Genomic DNA, 20,858 nt, shown 5'->3' with positions numbered 1-20,858 from the left:
TGCCTATTTGCATTTCTTTTTCTTGGGGATGGTCTTGATCACTGTCTCCTGTACAATGTCATAAACTTCTGTCCGTAGTTCTTCAGGCACTCTATTAGATCTATTCCCTTGAATCTATTTGTCACTTGGCTATATAATCATAAGGGGTTTGATTTAGGCCATACCTGATTCGTCTAGTGGTTTTCCCTACTTTCTTCAATTCAAGTCTAAATTTTGCAATAAGGAGTTCATGTTCTGAGCCACAGTCAGCTCCCAGTGTTGTTTTCATTTTGTACTCCAAGGCCAAACTTGCCTGTTACTCCAGGTATCTCTTGACTTCCTACTTTTACATTCCAGTCCCCTATAATGAAAAAGACATGTTTTTTTTGGTGTTAGTTGTCGAAGGCCTTGTAGGGGAATCTTAGAAGCTATCCTTGATTCTCCAGGCAAGAATACTGGAGTGAATTGCCACACCCTCCTCCAGGGGATCTTCCTTATCCAGGAATTGAACCCACGTCTCCTGCGGCTCCTGACTTTCAGGCAGATTCTTTACCGCTGAGGCCCCAGGGAAGCCCTATCATTTAATGGGCTCCTAGACAAAGTGGCCATGGTGGCATGGGTTGAGATGATCGATTGGCTCAACACTATTGACTTTCCCTCCCTAAGTCCCTAAGCTTGGCTCTGTCCTCTGCTGGGTGCACGGCCGCAGCTGAGACCAATATTACATCCTTCATGTGGCACCATCATTCACGAGAGTGATCAGTCGTGTATTTGGTGGCAGCATGATTACATTGGAAGTGGAAAAGGAAATGGAAATGAAAGTGATCTGTTCTACTGGAATAGATACTTACTCTAGATACAGATATGTCTAGATATGTGACTTTCCTGTAGTCAATGCTTCTGCCAAAATTATCAGCCTATTCTAACAGAATTCCCATTCCAATGTCATAATGTTCTTAACAGTACTGATTATGGTCAAGGAACTCACTTCAGAGCAAAATAAGTGTGGCAGTGCGCCCATGCTTGTGGAATTCATTGGCCTTCCCTGTGCACCATGAAGCATATAGTTTGATAGAATGGTAAATGACCATTGTAAAGCTTCAGTTATAGCAGAACTATCTGGCAATATCTCACAAAGCTAGGACAAGTATCTTCAGAAAGCTGAAGTTTCTGAACCAAACACCAGTGTATGATACTGTTCCATGGGTCTAGGAATCAAGGGGCAGAATGGGAGTAGCAGCAGTGACTGCTATCCCTAGTGACCACTACAAAATATTTATTTCTTGTTCCTATGTTTTTCTGCCCTTCTGGCGTTGCATTCTCACTTCCAAATGGAGGATTGTTTCTACCCAGACACAGACTATGATTTCATTGACCTGAAAGTAAACTCCCACTCACTACCTTTGAATCTGCATTCCTCTGTGTTATCAAACAAACGAAGGAGTTACTGTGCTGACTGAGGTGATAGATGGCAACTACCAAGAGGAAACAGGACTACTCCACAAGGAGAGTAAGGAGGAGTAGGTCTGGAATACAAATGATACACTAGGGTGAAGCTTTCAGACTATTTTTATAGTGCTACTTACGTGGGAACTAGTGGATCTGTAGAAATTCTTTTTGTTCTCTAAATATCTTAATATTGTAAAATGTTTTTCCACTGATTGTTTCAAAATAGTGTTTTTTTTTTAACTCACACTGCTATAATCAAATATCATAGATTTTTGGCCTTATATCACAGACATTGATTTTTTACATTCTGGAGGTTGGGAAGTCTGAGTCCAAGGGTCCAACAAACACTGTACTGGTGAGAACTTGCTTTCTGGCCGGCAAACAGCTGCCTTCTCATATGGCCTTTCTTAGCTGAGTACCCCTGTAGAGAAAGTTAGCTCTCTTGTCTCTCTCTTTTCTTATAAGGGGACTAATCCCATCATGAAAAGCCTTACCCTAATGACCTCAGTTAGTAAGTTCATTCGTTCAGTCCTGTCCGACTCTTTGCAACCCCATGAATTGCCATGCACCAGGCTTCCCTGTCAAGCACCAAATCCCAGAGCTTGCTCAAACTCATGTCCATCAAGTCGGTGATGCCATCAAACCATGTCATTATCTGTCATCCCCTTCTCCTCCTGCCTTCAATCTTTCCCAGCATCAGGGTCTTTTCAGCTGAATCAGTTCTTTGCATCAGGTGGCCAAAGTTTTGGAGTTTCAGCTTCAGCATCAGTCCTTCCAGTGAATATTCAAGACTGATTTCCTTTAGGATTGACAGGTTTGATCTCCTTGCAGTCCAAGGGACTCTCAAGAGTCTTCTCCAACACCACAGTTCAAAAGCATCAATTCTTCGGCGCTCAGCTTTCTTTATAATCTTAACTGTCACATTCATACATGACTAATTGAAAACCATAGTTTGATTAGATGAACCTTTGTTGGCAAAGTAATGTCTGTGCTCTTTAATATGCTGTGTAGGTTTGTCATAGCTTTTCTTCCAGGGAGCAAGCATCTTTTAATTTCATGGCTGCAATCACCATCTGCAGTGATTTTGGAGACCCAAAAAGTAAAGTCTGTCCATTTCCACTGTTTCCCCATCTATTTGCCATGAAGTGATGGGACCAGATGCCATGATCTTAGTTTTCTGAATGTTGAGTTTTAAGCCAGCTTTTTCACTCTCTCTTTCACTTTCATCTAGAGGCTTTTTAGTTCTTCTTCGCTTTCTGCCATAAGGGTAGTGTCATCTGCATATCTGAGGTTACTGATATTTCTCCCGATAATCTTGATTCCAGCATGTGCTTCATCCAGCCTCGCATTCTGCGTGATGAAATCTGCATATAAGTTAAATAAGCAAGGTGACAATATACAGTCTTGACATACTCCTTTCCCAATTTGGAACCAGTCTGTTGTTCTATGTCCAGTTCTAACTGTTGCTTCTTGACCTGCATACAGGTTTCTCAGGAGGCAGGTCAGGTGGTCTGGTATTCCCATCTCTTTCAGAATTTTCCAGTTTATTGTGATCCAAATACAGTCAAAGGCTTCAGCATAGTCAATGGAGTAGAAATAGATGTTTCTCTGGATTTCTCTTGTTTTTTCTGTGATCCAACAGATGTTGGTAATTTGATCTCTTATTCCTCTGCCTTTTCTAAATCCTGCTTGAACATCTGGAAGTTCATGGTTCACGTACTGTTGAAGCCCAGCTTAGAGAATTTTGAGCATTACTTTCCTAGCCTGTGAGATGAGTGCAATTGTAAGGTAGTCTGAACATTTTTTGGCATTGCCCCTCTTTGGAATTGGAATGAAATGTGACTTTTTCCAGTCCGATGGCCACTGCTAAGTTTTCCAAATTTGCTGACATATTGAGTACAGCACTTTAACAGCATCATCATTTAGGATTTGAAGTGGCTTAACGGGAATTCCGTCGCCTCCACTAGCTTTGTTTGTAGTGATGCTTCCTAAGGCCCACTTGATTTCACATTCCAGGATGTCTGCTCTAGGTGAGTGATCAGACCATCATGATTATCTGGGTCATGAAGATCTTTTTTGTATAGTTCTTCTGTGTATTCTTGCCACCTCTTCTTAATATCTTCTGCTTCTGTTAGGTCTGTACCATTTCTGTTCTTTATTGAGCCCATCTTTGCATGAAATATTCCCTTGGTATCTCTAATTTTCTTGAAGAGATCTCTAGTCTTTCCCATTCTATTGTCTTCCTCTATTTCTTTGCATTGTTCACTTAGGAAGGCTTTCTTATCTCTCCTTGCTATTCTTTGGAACTCTGCATTCAAATGGGTATATCTTTCCTTTTCTCCTTTGCCTTTAACTTCTCTTCTTTTCTCAGCTATTTGTAAGGCCTCCTAAAGAGCCATTTTGCCTTTTTGCATTTCTTTTTCTTGGGGATGGTCTTGATCACTGCTTTCTGTACAGTGTCATGAACCTTTGTCCATATTTTTTCAGGCACTCTGTCTATCAAATCTAATCCCTTGAATCTGTTTCTCACTTCCACTGTATAATCATAAGGGATTTGATTTAGGTCATACCTGATTGGTTTAGTGGTTTTCCCTACTTTCTTCAATTTAAGTCTGAATTTTGAAACAAGGAGTTCATGATCTGAGCCTCATGGTCTTGTGACCTCATCTAAGACTAATTACCTGCAAAGAGTCTACTCTAATACCACCATATTAAGGGGTTGGTGCTTCAACATTTGAATTTGGGGGAAAACTGACATTCAGTCCCTACAGTAGTTTGCACTTGTGTGCTCATGTGCTCATTTTGTCTGACTCTTTGTGACCCTGTGGACTGTTCCACCTGGCTCCTCTGTTCATGGAATTTTCCAGGTAGGAATACCGGAGGGAGTTGCCATTTCCTCCTCTAGGGGATCTCCCTGGCCCAGGGATCGAACCCGCATGTCTTGTGCCTCCTGCATCGGCAGGCAGATTCTTTACCACTGTGCCAGTTGGCAGATTTCAAAGATTGAGAACATTTCCTTCCTATTCTGCCACTTGTTTCTTCCCCATGCCCATTTCAAATTAGGCCCTCAAGCTAAACTGTTAGCTTTCTGACACAGTGAAGCTTTTCAGACTACCCAACAACAAGCATAGCTAGAAGGGGCCTTAGAAAGCATTATGGGCAGTGAGAGGCAACTCACCCCTTTTTGTTCCTCATAGAAGCAGACTGAGTTAACAGAATCCTTCAATGGTGAAGGTCAGGTCAAAAATCCTTGAATTCTTTCTCATGCTTTCTTCATTGCTTTCCCATTGTGTTTATTCTTCTGTGTCAAATGAGAGTTGAATACACAAGAAGTGAGCTCACCATGTCCTAAATAAAGTGGAATAGAAGACCTTTTGATGGTCAGCAGCTTTCCTGGGATCTGTCTCTGTTCACTCAAACACAACATGCTTACTATCTGGAACTATGTGTAATATGAGTCTCCAGGCTATATGGCTGATTATGATCAAAGGCCTCATATTTGAGTTCTTTTCAGAGGTACAGCACAATTTTAGTGCTTAATACATGTTTAGTAAATGGACTTATAAAACCACAATGAAGAATATACAAGCATGTAAAATACTTTCATTTCTGCTTATTTTAGTATGATATGAAGACTTGATTAAAATTTCCTGTGTGTTTAAATAATAGATACAAATATTTAAAATCATTTATTAGGTACTAAAATCTTAAGTCATTAAAATAATAGAACAGTTATGAATGCAAAAAACTTTGAACATTACACACAATTAAACATTTAATTGACATAATTTTATGTTGCTTTCATATATGAGAACACATATTAGTATTAAATCTTACTGTCTCTTTTTAATATTTTTAGCAGTGAATTTATGACTTTTTCATTTCTCAGGCTGTAGATAATTGGATTTAGGAAAGGAATTATTACAGTGTAAAACAGAGAGTCCATCATATCCTGATCATCTGCTTGTGTGGATCCAGGACGCACGTACATAAAAAGAAGAGGGCCATAGTATAAAGAGACAGAGAGAAGGTGGGCCCCACAGGTGGAGAAGGCCTTCCTTATGCCTTGTGCAGACTTCTTTTTTAAAATTGTGAACAGAACTACTGTATAAGAGATAAGAACAATAAGAATGGTGAACACCTGTATTGAGCCAGAGAAAATAAATATCATCAGAACATTAATAGAAGGGTCAGTGCAAGAAATTTTAAACAATGGCATGATGTCACAATAAAAGTGATGTATTATGTTGTCATTACAGAAGGTTAATCTTAATAAAAAGCCTGTATGAATTAAGGCATGAAAAAGGCCACCAACAAATGATGAGACTAACATTCCCATGCATAGTCTATGAGTCATAATTGCTGGATAAAGTAGTGGGTTGCATATGGCTAGATAACGATCATATGACATCATTGCCAGCAGAAAACATTCTGTAGTTGCACTGACTGCAAATGAAAAAAATTGCACCAGGCATTCAGAGAGAGATATCCTCTTATTCTGGGTGATAATGTTGACCAGAATCTTGGGAGTCACTGTGGAGGATAGCCAGATATCCACTAAGGCCAAATTCCCAAGGAATATGTACATGGGAATTTGAAGGTGGGGGTCTTTCCAGATGAGAGCTATCAGACCAAGGTTTCCCATGATAGTGATGAGGTATATCATCAAGAACAGCAGGAACAGGGGGACTTGCCATATTGGTTCATATGTAAGTCCTGTGAGAACAAACTCTGTCAGCTCTGTTGCATTTTTTGTTTCCATATCCTTAATAGATGGCCTCTGAAATACAGCGCAGTAGATGAAAAAAGGACAGTCATCAGTCATTTAAAAAGAAAATTTCAGGATGATAATAGAAATAAAAACATACACTAGAGTGCCCTTTATTTTATTTACTCTTACTGAAATACATGAAAAGTATTTTGGGGAAATTATTGTGCTGGAAAAAACCAACTATTATGTTGGCTGAAAATTTTGTTCAGTTTTTCTGTATGGTCTTATGGAAAAACCCAAACAAGCTTTTTGACCAACTGCCTATTGTATCTCAAAATGTATGTGGGGATGAACAGATGTAGAATAGAGGAAAGATATTCTGAACATGGGCAAATTTATGGGAAAACTACTAAGGTAGAGAAATCCCGTGTTTTAGTTATGGATGTAGCATCAGAAGTAAAAATGTTACAAGGGCCTGGTTTAACAAATGAATTCACTGCCATACACGTCATAAATGGCATCTAATAATACGCACTTTATAAATGCTCCCCAAGTGATGTAAATGTATCTGAAGTTTTTAGTTCATATGTGATATGACATTGGGAGTTTTGAGACCACAAAGAAACAGATCAAAATAAATCACAATGTAGAGTTACTGGGACTTGGTGACACATGAGATATGAAGAGTGGGTCAGTGAAAGTTGCTCAGTCGTGTCCAACTCTTTGCCACCCCATGGACTATACGGTTCATGGAATTTTCCAGGCCAGAATACTGGAGTGGGTAGCCTTTCCCTTCTCCAAGGGGATCTTCCTGATCCAGGAATCGAACCAGGGTCTCCTGCGTTGCAGCAGATTCTTTACAAGCTAAGCCACAAGGGAAGCCCAAGAATACTGGAGTGGGTAGCCTATCCCTTCTCCAGCGGATCTTCCTGACCCAGGAATCAAACCAGGGTCTCCTGCATTGCAGGCAGATTCTTTACCAACTGAGCTATCAGGGAAGCCGGAAGAGTGGGTTAGTAAAGATGAAAGTCACTTGGTGTCTTACTAGGTGATCATGGAAAATTAAGGAAAATTCAGATGCAGAGGCCAGTTTTTGCAAGAAACTTCTTCTGAATATCAAAGTGACATATATTCAGCAATAATAATCTATAAGAGCTTAAAAGAAATAATGACTTAGGAGACATTGAGGTGGCTGAAAGCATAGTATGTATGGCCTATCCAGAAGACAGTGGACAGTGTGGATAAGGTAAGAGAAAATACATGTGGAGGTGTTAAAATAGATACCCATCACGTATTAGTTAATAATGTTTGATTCTCTTTTCTGCCATATGACTCTTGGTGTTAGATAAAAATTAGCATTCACTCTAGAAGTCAAAATTCTAAAAACTGACCTTCTCTACCCCCTGAACCTAGAGTGAGGGGACCAGATCTACCATTAGCCACTCAAACTCATCTACACTGAATTTGGATATGAAGAGGGGAGAAAGAGGTCAAATGTTGAGAAAAGAGATGTTCCAAGTCAACGAAGTTGCAATATCATGATGCCAAAATGCATCCTGCACCCACAACAATGGCATTTTCATTGTGACCTGTAGCATTCAAATTCAGCAGCAATGGCAACAGGTCTCACAGAGCTAGAGCTGCAATATGATTTTGGTGGTTATCTGTTCAACTGCTTTTTTTGTGTGTTCCTGCCCATTTGTCCAGTGGATTTATGTAACTTCCCTAGCACTTACTTGTTAGAGCTAATTTCCATTGAATTAACTCATTTCACGTTGCAACCAGGAACACTGGCTCACACAAGGAGGGACAAGAAAAGACCAGAAAAGGCTACTGAACAGTGACTAGAGAAGCAGGAGGGAATTAGAAGGGTAGTTTTATGAACCTAAAGAGTAGAAAGCCCAAAAAAGACAAAGGAAAGTACAGTTTATTTGGTAAGAAAAAGAGTGAGCTGAAATCACTGAGTTGGATTTAAGAGATTTGTAATGGCTTTAGTGAGACGAGTTTCCATTTGTGACAGAACAGATGTCAGATAATAATGAGTAATGAGTGGGAAGCAAGTGGCATAGCAGTGAGGAATGAAGGAGAGTATCTGAGATGTGGAGACAGATGCAATTTATTTTTTGTCTTGAGAAACCATGCCATTAAATTTTCAAAAGAAAGAGAGGCAGGCATTGAGAAGAAAGAGGATAAAGGAATAGAATGGGAAATTTGGAGGGGGAAGGAAACAAGAAGCAGAAAGAGGAGAAGGGATACAGATGGATAAGTGTAGGATAGACAAGGCATTGAAGAGGGAACGAGGAAGTATCAGAGAAAAGCTTAGATGAAATAAGGAAAGGCTAGAGGTATGGCTCAAATATTTGTCTTAAATTTGATTTTTGTTAAAAGCCATCAGTACTATAAATCCTTTTTCTTTTATTCAAAACCCCGTTTATTTCCTATGGAATTTGTATATGGAACAGAGACTTTCATTTTAATTTTACTTTATAAATTTGCATTGTTGGTAAATATTCTACCACTGCACAGTATCTTTATTATTATTATGATTACAGCTGACTTTCCCTAGAAATTCTGCTGGGTTTACCTGACAGATTCTGTTTTTCTACCAGTTTGATAGCAGAAAAAATTGAGGCAAATACTGGAACTTAATACAGGCAACATAAATAACCAATCCAAAAATTTGGATTTGTTAAATGTATATTTGGAATGGATTTTGTTCCATGCAGTCTCCAATAACTAATGAAAATCAAATTTTCAATTCAATGTGTGGGTGATTATTGAGTCATAAGGCTGAAAAGAGCACTGGGAAATATCTTCTGAATTTTTCCAGATATATATATTTTTTTCAATGAAATTATTGTCAGAAGTTGGTGAAAGGAAAGAGAGGTTATGGTTTAAGCAAATTAACTTAAAATTTAATTTGTTAATGTGGTTAATTAAATGAATATTCATTGGAAGGACTGATGCTGAAGCTGAAACTCCAATACTTTGGCCACCTGATGTGAAGAGCCAACTCTTTGGAAAAGACCCTGATGCTGGGAAAGATTGATGGCAAAAAGACAAAGGGGTGGCAAGAGATGAGATGGTTAGGTAGCATCACCGACTTAATGGACTTGAATTTGAGCAAACTCCAGAAGATAATGGAAGACAGGGGAGCCTGGAGTGCTGCAGTCCATGGCATCGCAAAGAGTTGGACATGACTTAGTGACTGAACAACAACAGCAACAAAATGAAATGAGTGTTTTGAGTACAATTATCAGAGGATTTCTTATACAGGACAGATTATGACTTAAATCCCCAAACTCACTTTCAATTTTTTGACATTCTACTTCACCAAAACTTATCCTACAGAGTCATTGTAATTATTCTAACTGAATAATTATATATCATTAAGGAATATAATGTAGTCTTAGAGCTATTTTTCTCATCCAGATTTTACTCACAATAATAAAAGTTACAGATTATTCACTGTTCATTTTTCATTTTCAGTTGGCTGTACATTGGCTTCAATTGGCTTATGAATGAAATCAAAGTTGTTATAAATTTAATAGTATTTTAACTTTGTATAAAAAACAATGAGTATTATAGAAATCATTCACTCTTACCAATATCTCTTAAGAAACAGTGGAGATCTTTTCAGTTTTTTACTTTCTGAAGTAAAAAATAGTACAGGAACACTTCAGTGATTCTACATAGGCAGCATCAGTTTGCACGCTGATTCGTTTTGGAATCTTCATTTTCCAAGCTCAGGAAAATGTTGTTTATATGAATTTGTTTTGAACAACATCAACCAATTACATAACTGTGTGCTTTTGCCAGAGGAGGAAGTGAAAAAACTAAATTCCCCTGGTAGCTCCCAAGGATTCTCTTTACAACTGTCCTAAGCTTTTCCACTGGGTATTATGGACATGAACATTTATGACAAATCCAGTCAATACCACAGGGCATTACAGACTCTGAAATAAAAATCAAATCAGTGTTGACAGTTCCAGATTTTTTAAAAATTGGAATTGCACTACTTACATCACAGATGACATTTCTAACATGTTTATACAAACTCCAGTTTATCTGTGAATTTTGATACTGTGCGTGCTTTGGTCAGTATGGTCTGGTTTAACTAGTCACACTTGGTTTTCATGAAGCCAAAGTTTTAAATTCCCTTTAAGAGCCAACCCCAAGTAAGTTGTCCTCCCCATGAAGACTATAGCTCATATTCCATGCCTATTTCTAACTTTCCACTTTACAATGAAATTTGATGAGAACTCTCCCTAGGCATAGGTCAGGGAGAGGCGCAAAAGAAAAATGAAAAAAAAGAATGCATGGGAAGTAGCCTAGATCAGTGCTCCTCAGACTTCAGGTCCTGTGAATCTCCTGGTGAGTTTCTTAAAATGCACATTCTGTTTCACTAGGTTAGAACTGGTCCTGAGTGTCTTCATTTCTAACAAGGTTATACCTCTGAACATTTGCACTCCTCAAGGTCTTCCTTCATTTGCAGGTCTAGCTTTTCAGGGACTTTGTTCTTTATCTCGATTGAAAGGGAAACTATTGAGGGATTTTGAACATGAGGGTTACATGTTCAGATTTGCCTCTAATTATTAACAGAGACGTTGCCATTGAACATTTATTTATAAATATAATGTCATTATTTATGTCAAAGTAGTGTAATATGAAAATGATAATATTTAGTTTTGATATCTGAAAAATAGAAAAATGTTTAACCTCCACTTGGGACCAACTTAGTAGCTAGGAAAAAAAAAAAACAAAGAGCATAGACTTTGGTAGACTCATTAATCAGTAATCCTGTGTTCTCAGAAGTATGCTAGTGAAAGCAGAAAAAGGCATGAAAAAAAAACAAACAAACACCATAGACCAAATAGAAGTCAGTATGAAAACAGCGAAGGATGGAGTAAGCAATATACTGTGCATTAGTAGCTTCAGCATAACTCAAACGCAACAATTTCCTGCCCCTTCAGTTGTGTATGTATGCAGTCACACAGTCATATCTGACTCTTTGCGACCCCATGAACTGTAGTCCCCCGGGCTCCTCTGCCCGTGGGATTTTCCAGGCAAGAATACTGGACTGGGTTCCCATTTACTTCTCCATCAGTTTTGTATAATTACCTTTTAACTCATTTTGTGGTCCATGAATGAGTACAAAGGTCTGCATTGCTGCTCTTAGTATGAATAGTCTTTTCAGTTTTAGTCATTTTAATAGGTGAAGGATAAGTTGTTACATCTGGCACCTCCTACAAAAGAAAAAAAAAAGGGGGCACAACACCTAAGGGGACCCTGTGGATTTTAGAAACAACACCATCGTCATTTGGGTGTGTTATTCCAGCCCATTCCAGCCAGAGCTGCTAGCTTTGAGTGTGGCTCAGAACAGGAGAACGTTTACAAAAGGTCCAGGCTGCTGTCAAACTGCTCAGCCAATTGAACCACATGATCTCACAGAAACTCTGGTGCTTGGAGTGGCAGTGGCAGATAAGGATGCACTTGGGAGTCTGGCAGGCCTCTTGGGCATCCCTGGTGGCTCAGATGGAAAAGAATCTGCCTGCAGTGCAGGAGAACCACGTTCGATCCCTGGGTCTGGAAGATCCCCTGGAGAAGGGAATGGCTCCCCACTCCAGTATCCTTGCCTGGACAATTCCATGGACAGAGGAACCTGGCAGTCTATAGTCCATGGGATTGCAAAAAACTGGACATGACTGACTGACTAGCACACACATAGGTAAAAAGTAGAGCAGAACCTTGGTTCTGGAGCAAAGGCCTGCATCCACTGCAAATAACTACTCTCCTTGTGACAAATTGCTGTTGACCTGAATTTTTAGAGGCTGAATGCTTAAACATTTAAAATGCTGGTTAAAATGCCAGTTTTCCATGAGACCGGAATAGCTTTTCATAAACTTGGTGTTATATGACCCACCAAGCCATAAAATTGGCACTACACTGCCATAATTTTGTCAAATGGAAGAGAAATGTACCCACTCTGGCCTGAGCAAGCCCTCAGGGCACCAGTATGTTTCTTGAAGAAACATGATCTCCATACCTGCTTCAATGACTTCTCTAGCCCAGCCTGCACTATGGCCTTGTGGGTTGGTCTCTATAATCCATGGAAAGAGGAAGAGATTACCTGGAGCTGATTAAACAATGATTCTGTACCACATGAAGACACCATCTGAGGGTGGACAACTACAGCACTACTGACGCTCTCTGTGACATACCTGTAGGACAGAAGTGATGGAATATCCGCCCATTGGGCAAAACTTTGAGCAGTCTACCTGCTTGGTTTCCTGGAAGGAGAAGTGGCCACATTTATCATGATATGGGCTTCCCAGGTGGTGCTAGTGGTAAAGAACCCACCTGCCAATGCAGGAGACATAAGAGACACAGGTTCAATTCCTGGTTCAGGAAGATCCCTGGGAGAGGAAATGGCAACTGATTCCAGTATTCTTGCCTAGAGAATCCCATGGATAGAGGAGCCTAGAGGGCTACAGCTCGTAGGGTCTCAAAGAGTGAGACATGACTGAAGCAACCTAGCACTCACACACATGATATATAATATGTTAGTTCCAATCCCTGGGTTGGAAGATCCCTTGGAGAAGGGAATGGCTACCCACTCCAATATTCTGGCCTGGAGAATTCCGTGGATTATATAGTCATGGGGTTGCAAAGAGTTGGACACATCTGAGCGACTTTCTGTTTCACATATTAGTTTCAGGTATACAACATAGTGACTCAAAATTCTTATAGATTAGCATATTAAAAAGCAGAGACATTACTTTGCCAACAAAGGTCCATCTAGTCAAGGCTGTGGTTTTTCCAGTGGTCATGTATGGATGTGAGAGTTGGACTGTGAAGAAGGCTGAGCACTAAAGAATCGATGCTTTTAAACTGTGGTGTTGGAGAAGATTCTTGAGAGTCCCTTGGACTGCAAGGAGATACAGCCAGTCCATCCTCAAGGAGATCAGTCCCAGGTGTTCATTGGAAGGACTGATGCTGAAGCTGAAACTCCAGTACTTTGGCCACCTGATGCGAAGAGCTGACTCATTGGAAAAGACCCTGATGCTGGGAAAGATTGAGGGCAGGAGGAGAAGGGGACGACAGGGGATGAGATGGTTGGATGGCATCACCGACTCAATGGACATGGGTTTGGGTGGATTCCAAGAGTTGGTGATGGACAGGGAGGCCTGGCGTGCTGTGGTTCATGAAGCCCCAAAGAGTCGGACGTGACTGAGTGACTGAACTGAACTGTCATATAGCACCATCTAATCTGTGATATTATATGACTGTATTAGTGAAGGAGGACTGATACTAGTATGAATTCTAAGCATTTTACTATTTTTGCCAGTGAGTCTACAACTCTCTTATTTCTTAGGCTGTAGATGACTGGATTTAACAAAGGGATTATGACAATGTAAAACAGAGAGTCCATCATATCCTCATCATCTGTTTGTGCAGATCCAGGGTGCACATACATGAATAGAAGAGCCCCATAGTATAAAGAGACAGATAGCAGGTGGGCTGCACAGATGGAGAAGCCCCTCCTTATGCATTGTAAAGACTTCTTTTTCAAAACTGTAAACAGAACAAGTGTATAAGAGGCAAGAACAATGAGAATAGTGGACACCTGTATAGACCCAGAGAAAATAAATATCACCAGAAATTTAATGGAAGGGTCAGTGCAGAAAATCTTAAACAATGTTATATCACTGTGTATTATATCACAGTAAAATTTATGTACTATGTTGGAGTTGCAGAAAGTTAATTTGAATTAAAAAAGCATTATGAATTATAGCATGGAAAAGGCCACCTAAAAATGACAAAACTAACAGCCAGATGCAATCTGCTAGCTTTCTTAGTGAAGCTTTTGAAATTGATCAATAAAATACAGACACAAAAAGGACTGTAGAAGTCATAAACAATGAAAGAAAACATGCCTCTTTGCCTTTTCCTAAGCATCACTCTAAGCTAAGATCATCTCCTGCAGTGTAGTTCTGTTTTCACTGTCTTACTCCCATGCCATTTTTTTTCCTCCTTGCTTTTCCTTTTCTTTGTGTGATATGACAGGTGATTACCAAAGAAGTTCAGTTCAGTTCAGTTGCTCAGTCATGTCCAACTCCTTGCGACCCCATGAACTGCAGCACAGAGTCCACCGAAACCCATGTCCATTGAGTCGGTGATGCCATCAAACCATCACATCCTCTGTCGTCCCCTTCTCCTCTTGCCCTCAATCTTTCCCAGCATCAGGGTCTTTTCCAATGAGTCAGCTCTTCACATCAGGTGCCCAAAGTATTGGAGTTTCAGCTTCAGCATCAGTCCTTCCAATGAACACCCTGGACTGATCTCCTTTAGGATGGACTGGTTGGATCTCCTTACAGTCCAAGGGACTCTCAAGAATCTTCTCCAACACCACAGTTCAAAAACATCAATTCTTCAGTGCTCAGCTTTCTTTATAGTCCAACTCTCACACCCATACATGACCACTGGAAAAACCATAGCCTTGACTAGATGGACCTTTGTTGGCAAAGTAATGTCTCTGCTTTTTAATATGCTATCTAGGTTGGTCATAACTTTCCTTCCAAGGAGTGAGCGTCTTTTAATTTCATGGCTGCAATCACCATCTGCAGTGATTTTGGAGACCCAAAAAATAAAGTCTGACACTGTTTCCACTGTTTCCCCATCTATTTGCTGTGAAGTGATGGGACCAGATTCCATGATCTTAGTTTTCTGAATGTTGAGCTTTAAGCCAACTTTTTCACTCTCCTCTTTCACTTTCATCAAGAAGCTTTTTAGTTCCTCTTCACTTTCTGCCATAAGGGTGGTGTCATCTGCATATCTGAGGTTATTGATATTTCTCCCAGCAATCTTGATTCCAGCTTGTGCTTCCTCCAGCCCAGCATTTCTCATGATGAAAGTTACCATAGCCTAAATAAAGTGGAATATGGGACCTTTGACGGCAGACGAAATTCCTGGGATTTGCCTCTGTTCAATCAAATACTAACCTGCCTCCACTGTGGAGTTAAAAGTATTAAGAGTCTCTGTCTCTAGGTCTATGGTTTATAAGAATCAAAGATACCATAAACAATTCCCCCTTAGAGTAACTTCACTATTTTAGTACTTTATGCATTTTTAGTCATGTTCTAGAACATAAAAGCATATAAAATGATTGCATTTGTTTTTTGCTTTATTTTGGTATTATATAAACAGTTTAATAAAAATTTTGTAATAAGAAGTAAAAAGTATTTAGGAAATTTATTAGATGCTAACATAAGTCCCAAAATTATAGGACATTATAAGTACAAAAAAATTTGGATACTAATCATTACATGGCAAGATCAAAACTATACAATTTAGTTAATGCTTTAATGAAAATAGATATTACTATGAGATCTAAGAATATCTCTTTAACACTTTTGTCAGTGAATCTATGACTTTCTTATTTCTCAGGCTGTAGATAATTGGATTTAAGAAAGGAATTATGACAGTGTAAAATAGAGAGTCTATCATATCTTGATCATCTGCTTGTTCAGATCCAGGGTGCACATACATGAAGAGAAGAGGCCCATAGTATAAAGAGACAGACAAAAGGTGGGCTCCACAGGTGGAGAAGGCTTTCCTTATTCCTTGTATAGACTTCTTTTTTAATATTGTAAAGAGAATAAGTATATAAGAGATAAGAACAATGAGAATGGTAAACACCTGAATTGAACCAGAGAAAATAAATACCATCAGAACATTAATAGAGGGATCAGTACAAGAAATTTTAATCAGTGGCATAATGTCACAATAAAAGTGATGTATTATATTAGAGTTACAAAATGTTACTCTGAATAACAAACCTGTATGAATTATGGAATGTATAAGGCCACCTAAAAATGATAAGACTACTAGTTGCATGCATAGCCTATTGGCCATAATCACTGAATAAAGTAATGGTTTGCAGATAGCCACATAGCGATCATATGCCATTGTTGACAGCAGAAAACATTCTGTGGTTACACTGATTACAAAGGAAAAGAATTGTACTATGCATTCAGAGAGAGATATCATCTTACTCTTGCCTAGGAAGTTGGCCAGCATTTTGGGGGTCACTGTAGATGATACCCAGGCATCCACAAATGCTAAACTCCCAAGGAATAAGTACATGGGGATGTGAAGGTGAGGGTCATTGCAGATGAGAGCAATCAGACCAAGGTTCCCCATGATGGTGATGAGATATATCATGAAGAACAGAAGGAACAGGGGGATTTGCCACTCTGGTTGATGTGTAAGACCTGTGAGAATGAACTCCATCAGCTCTGTTGCATTTTTTGTTTCCATATCCTTGATAGATAGCCTCTGAAACAAGTGCAGTAAATGGAAAAGAAAGTTATCAAGCATTTTAAAACTAATATTTGTTGAAGGTAATTGAAATAAAACCATATACTATCTAAATGCTCTTTAATAATCTTACTATAGTACATAAAAATTACTTGTGTAAGTTATGTTAAAACAGTTCAATTACAACATTTAAAAATTTGTACAGAAATGAGCAGATTTAGAAGAGAAGAAAGACTTTCTGGAGATGAGCAAAATTAGGGAATACTATAGAATGAGATCAAGAAATTCTATGTGTAGGACATGGATGCAGCATCTAAGTACAGATGTTAGAAGGACCCAGTTTATAAAGTGAATTGAATGCCATATGAATGATCTTGAGCTATATTCTTCAAGAAATAAGTAAGAAATGAAAACATATAAAACAGAAAGTGGCAACATCAGTTATTTTTGAAATTAAATATTTGATTGCAGAAAATAGACTGCAAGGAGAAAAACTTGTGTCATAAATACTAATCAGGAAGTTGTGACTATTGTCCAGTGACTCCCAAACTAGATTAGACATCAGAATTGTCTGAGGGAAATTTTGTGCAAATTATAGATTCTGAAGTATTGCTGTAGACATCAGATCAGTAGATCTTGAATGGAGTCTGATAATATGTATTGTAGAAATATTCCCCAGGTGATTTAAATGTGTGTGAAGTTCTTAATTCATGTGTGATATGACATTAGGAGTGACAAAGAAGACAAAGTGAGAGATTAAAATAAATCAGAATGAAGACTCATTTGTGTTGCTGAATGCAAGTTTGTGTCCCCGATGTACTGTGAGGTCAAACAAACCAAAATGTCTGAGTTTGGAGTAGAGAAAGGTATATTGCAGGGACTAGCAAGGAGAATGGGTGGCTTCAGCTCAAAAAATCCTAACTCACCAATGGTTTTCAAAAACTGATGTTGAAAGCTCAGATGAAATGGCCAGTTTTTGCAAGGAGCATCCTCTGAACACCCAGGTATATAATTCTACAAAAGCTTAATAAAAATAAAAAGTAATGACTTGGGAGTCATAGAAGTGGCTAAAATATAGTATGATCTATCCATTGGGAAATGTATACAAGGTAAAGGGAAATGTAGCATGAAAATAAATTTGAGGAAATTTAAAGAGATTTAAAAGTGGATATGTGTGTGTGTGTGTGTGTGTGTGTAGGTATATACATAATTTTAGATACATAACACCTGATCCTATTTTCTACCTAATAAGTCTAGAAACCAAACTTCTAGAAACTGACTTTTCCTTGAGCCTAATGTAAGGGGGCTTGATCTACTGCTAGTAACTCTACTGCACATACACTGAGTTTGGAATATAGAGAGAGAATGACAAAGACTTGATGTGTGCAGAAGAGCATTTTGGTTGCCAACTCAATCAAGGGAACAGTATCACGTCCCTAGAAAATGAATCCTGTGCCCATCACAATGGCATTTTCAGTGTGATTTGTAGTATTTAAGTTCAGCAACAATGATAACAAGGCTATTGAGCTAGAGCTAGAACATGATTTGGAGTGTTGACTACCCATTTCTCCAGTGGGTTTCTCCAACTTTCCTAGCATTTCTTTGCTGGATTCAGTTTTCATTCAATTAACTGTTTTCCTCTTGGAACCAAGAGCACTGGCTCACCCAAAAGAGAAAAGGAAAGACCAGAAAAGGCTACTGAGCAGACTCATCAGAAAAGAGGGAAGGAGTTGGAAAGCTGAATGTAGGGAACTTAAAGAGAGGAAAATACTTTAAAAGCACAAAGGAATGTAGAGTGCCAAAAGTGAAATCACTGCTCTTGTTAAGATAAGGAGTGAACAGAGATAATTGAATCTGGAAATTAAGAGATTTTTAGTGGCTTTAGTGAGAGCAGTTTCCATTTTGTCCTAGAACTGAATCAAAGAACACTGGAAACTGAATGGAAGCAAATGGCACAGCAGTGAGGAGAATGAAACAGAGTATCTGAGATGTGAAGAACAGATGAGGTTTTTTTTTTCCTTGTAGAAAAATGTCATGAGAATTTTCAAAAGAGATAGAGGAGGGCATTGAGATGAGATTGGGTAGGGAAGTAGAATGAGATGTGTAGGTGGGTGGGAAGAAAACATGAAACCACAAAAAGCAGAAAGAAAGTAAGGAATGTAGATGGATAAGTGTAGAAAAGAGAAGGAAATGAAGAGGGAGAGGAAGTATCAGAGAAAGGCTGAAGATGAAATAAGGGGAAAGTCTCAATGGTTTGGGGGGCCTTATGTTTATATTAACCCTGGTTTTCCTTGAAATTTTTCAACACTGGGAAACTTTCCTTTTTCTTTCCTTCAAATATCCAAGTTTTTATTCCTATGGAATTTGTGTATGACAGTGTTTAATTTAAATAAATTTACTTCAGAAATGTATATTGTCTATAAATAAACTAACACTGCATCAAACTTTATGTTTGAAAGATCCTTTACCTTTGCTGTTACTGAGATTAGAGCTGACTTTCTCTAGAAATCCTTCTGGTTTTCTGTCACAGCATTTGTTTATCCACAGTTTTTATTAGCAGAATAAAATTGAGCCAAAGACTGGAACTGAATAAAGGTCATATAAATAACCAATGCCAATAACTGCAACTGTTAACTGTGTATTTATTTGAAATACACTTTCCTTCCATTCAGTCCCAAATCAGTAAATAATGAAAAATTCTCAATTCAGTGTATGGGTACTTATGAAGTAATAAAAGTCAAAATGATTAAGGGCCATTTCCAGAACTTTTGCATATATATGTACACAGATATACTCAATGAAATAATTAAGGAGTGGATGAAAGGATAGAGGGGTTACTATTTAGGTGATATAATTTGAAATTTAATCCACCAGTATAGTTAGTTAAATGGAATAAATATTTTGAACACAATTATCAGAAAGATTACTTACACAGGAAACATTGTGATCTAAATATTTAAACCAACTTTTAATTTAACGTTCTAGTTTACCAACTCTTATCCTGTGGAGTCTTGTGATTATGTTAAGCAGATAATTAAGTATGATTAAATGGTAAAATGTAGCCTTAGAGCTATTCTGCTTATTCATATTTACTCATAATAGTAAAATAAACAGATTATTCACTATTTACTTTCAATTTTCAAATGACTGTTCAGGTATCTTGTAAACCAAATCAAAATTATTGTAAATTTAAAAGTATTTTAAATTTCTATTAAAAGTGAATATTATAAGAGTCATCCTCTCTTACCTATAGCTGTTAAGGAATTGTTGAGATTCTTTGAGAGTTTGGCTTTCAGAAGCAAAAAATAATACAAGAGCCCCAGAATGACAGTAACAGGAGTGATAATTCTTCCCACGGATTCACTTTGGAGGCTTAATTTTCCAGGCTCAGGGAAATGCTGCTTATATACATTTTAACTATGTGCATTTGCCAGAAGGGGAAGGAATAATAAAATAAAATTCCCCTGATAGCACCATTGATTCCCTTAATGACAACCTAGTACGATGTTAAAGTGTTACACTCAGTATGTCAGCAAATTTGGGAAACTCAGTAATAATGAGAGTCCATTAAAAATCCTTGAAGAGTTATGTGATTTCATCTCAGTTCTTTTTACAAAGAAAAATCTGGCAGATATGTTTGGGACATAAGAGAGAATGAGCAGATTGGAGGCAATAAGTAATTAGAGTTTTAGAGGTAGGTGGTTATGAAGCTGAGGGCCACAGTGGTATCTGCAAGAATGTACCTAGAATCAATAATGGGAGGAAGACAAGGGGTGGACCTGACGGTGAATCACTCGTTAGTCTTAGAGTATGGAGTGAAAATGAACATCTGGAGCACACACATCCAAACCCTTGTTCGTGTCTTTCCTAGCCTCTCACTGGGCAGTACGGTATCATATCTTGACATTATTTGAACTTTGTTAGTAAGTACGCATGTTAGTATGCAAAGCTTCTCATTGTCATCCACACATTCCAATAACCTTTACATGTGACTATTTTTCTAATTAATTTCACTTTTTAAAAAAAAATTCTAGGAATATTGACCATTATTTTCCTATTCTGCCTCTTCATTCTTACCCATCCTAAACTTTCAGTTTATCTATTAACCTTCTTAGTAAAGTTTTCCAGATTGACCTACAAATACATACACAGCCAGAAGGGACTTTAGAAATCATCATAGATAGTGAGCAATAACTTGCCTTTTGTCTCTCTCGGAGCCCAGGAAGGTAAAAGCATCTCTCATAGTGTAGCTCTTTGTCTTCATTATCTTAGATCCCCTGTCATTTTTTTTTTCTCATTGCTCTCCCATTTCTTTCTGTGATATGAGAGTTGATTCCCATGAGAAGTGAAATTTACCATGCACCAAATAAAGTGGAATGTAAACCCTTTTGATGGCCAG

At 38.3% G+C, this 20,858-nt stretch overlaps 2 protein-coding genes, 1 long non-coding RNA gene and 1 pseudogene across 3 annotated transcripts; all 4 read right to left on the bottom strand.

Annotated features, from left to right (window-relative positions):
- Positions 1-290: 290 nt before the first annotated feature.
- Positions 291-9,825, bottom strand: LOC122687581. Its single transcript, XR_006339176.1, has 3 exons — positions 9,745-9,825; positions 4,607-4,729; positions 291-340 (listed from the first exon to the last, which is right to left on the bottom strand). It is a non-coding gene; the product is annotated as an uncharacterized LOC122687581 (long non-coding RNA).
- On the bottom strand, positions 5,255-6,226 carry LOC122687579 (olfactory receptor 5H8-like). The gene has a single exon (XM_043893156.1). It carries the CDS (start codon positions 6,188-6,190, stop codon positions 5,255-5,257), a length of 936 nt encoding a protein of 311 aa, XP_043749091.1. The 5' UTR covers positions 6,191-6,226.
- Positions 9,826-11,268: 1,443 nt separating the features above from the next.
- LOC122687310 lies at positions 11,269-15,462 on the bottom strand (annotated as a pseudogene).
- Positions 15,463-15,529: 67 nt separating this feature from the next.
- On the bottom strand, positions 15,530-16,480 carry LOC122687486 (olfactory receptor 5H8-like). The gene has a single exon (XM_043893015.1). It carries the CDS (start codon positions 16,457-16,459, stop codon positions 15,530-15,532), a length of 930 nt encoding a protein of 309 aa, XP_043748950.1. The 5' UTR covers positions 16,460-16,480.
- Positions 16,481-20,858: the final 4,378 nt, after the last annotated feature.

Source organism: Cervus elaphus, chromosome 31 (assembly GCF_910594005.1).
Source record: "Cervus elaphus chromosome 31, mCerEla1.1, whole genome shotgun sequence".
Classification (NCBI taxonomy): Eukaryota; Metazoa; Chordata; class Mammalia; order Artiodactyla; family Cervidae; genus Cervus; species Cervus elaphus.
Note: the sequence above shows the minus strand (reverse complement) of the source record. Positions and strands in the feature narration are given on the sequence as shown.